Source organism: Malurus melanocephalus, unplaced genomic scaffold (assembly GCF_030028575.1).
Source record: "Malurus melanocephalus ecotype Western Australia unplaced genomic scaffold, MMel_1.1 scaffold_1265, whole genome shotgun sequence".
NCBI lineage: Eukaryota > Metazoa > Chordata > Aves > Passeriformes > Maluridae > Malurus > Malurus melanocephalus.
This window is the reverse complement of record NW_026624497.1, coordinates 53,428-55,035: the sequence shown is the minus strand read 5'-3', so window position 1 is coordinate 55,035 and position 1,608 is coordinate 53,428. Positions and strand designations below refer to the sequence as shown.

Here is a 1,608-nt window from a genome sequence, read left to right as displayed (position 1 = left end):
GCATGACAGGGACAGAGGGTGACAGTGACAATGACACAATGACAATGACAATGACAATGACAGAGGGGTGACAATGACAATGACAATGACAATGTCACCTCAGCAGTGTCCTGTGTCCCCGTGTCCCCGCAGCCCTGCAGTGACACTGACAGTGACAGTGACAATGACAATGACACAATGACAATGACAATGACAATGTCACCTCAGCAGTGTCCTGTGTCCCCGTGTCCCCGCAGCCCTGCAGTGACACTGACAGTGACAATGACAATGACACAATGACAATGACACAATGACACAATGACAATGACACAATGACAATGACACAATGACAATGACAATGACAGTGTCACCTCAGCAGTGTCCTGTGTCCCCGTGTCCCCGCAGCCCTGCAGTGACACTGACAGTGACAATGACACAATGACAATGACAATGTCACCTCAGCAGTGTCCTGTGTCCCCGTGTCCCCGCAGCCCTGCAGTGACACTGACAGTGACAATGACAATGATACAATGACACAATGACACAATGACAATGACAATGACACAATGACAATGACAATGACAGTGTCACCTCAGCCGTGTCCTGTGTCCCCGTGTCCCCGCAGCCCTGCAGTGACACTGACAGTGACACAGTGACAATGACAATGACACAATGGCAATGACAATGTCACCTCAGCCGTGTCCTGTGTCCCCGTGTCCCTGCAGCCCTGCAGTGACACTGACAGTGACAGTGACAATGACAATGACACAATGACAATGACAATGACAATTGTGTCACCTCAGCCGTGTCCTGTGTCCCCGTGTCCCCGCAGCCCTGCAGTGACATTGACAATGACACAATGACAATGACAATGACACAATGACAATGACAATGACAATGTCACCTCAGCAGTGTCCTCTGTCCCCGTGTCCCCGCAGCCCTGCAGTGACATTGACAATGACACAATGACAATGACAATGACACAATGACACAATGACAATGACAATGTCACCTCGGCCGTGTCCTGTGTCCCCGTGTCCCCGCAGCCCTGCAGTGACACTGACACTGACAATGACACAATGACACAATGACACAATGACAATGACAATTGTGTCACCTCAGCAGTGTCCTGTGTCCCCGTGTCCCCGCAGCCCTGCAGGGCCCGGATGATTCTCTGGTGCTGGGCCGGGTTCTCAGCGAAGCAAATCTCCAACTGCCGCAGGAACTTGCGGCTCTTCTCGAACGCCTGCTGCTCCTCAAACTGCAAATTAAAATATTATTAATTCAAAATTGGAAATTATTGTGAAAGGTTACTGCTCCTCGAACTGCAAAACAAAGCAAAAAAGGGTTTTTAAAGGTTTGATGCTCCTCATATGGGAAAAAGAAACAGATTTTTAAAGTTTGGTGATTCTCAAACTGGGAAAAGAACGATTTTTAAGGGCCTGATGCTCCTCAAACTGGCCAAAAAGAGAGATTTCTAAAGTTTGCTGCTCCACAAACTGGGGAAAAAATAGATTTTCCAAGGTTTGCTGCTCTCCAAGCTTTTGCTTCCCMAAACCCTTAATTTCACCCAAATTCCACCATTTTTTTCCACCTACCAGGCCACACTCCAGCATCTGCTCTTTGAGG

At 48.5% G+C, this 1,608-nt stretch overlaps 1 protein-coding gene across 1 annotated transcript in view; it reads right to left on the bottom strand.

The window, feature by feature from the left end:
- The window catches only part of LOC130586702 (GON-4-like protein), a 24,384-nt gene that overhangs the window by 6,080 nt on the left and 16,696 nt on the right, over window positions 1–1,608 (bottom strand). Inside the window, 3 exon segments of the mRNA XM_057387586.1 lie at window positions 1,097–1,240; window positions 1,294–1,304; window positions 1,578–1,600. Of these exon segments, the coding sequence (XP_057243569.1) occupies window positions 1,097–1,240; window positions 1,294–1,304; window positions 1,578–1,600 (178 nt within the window).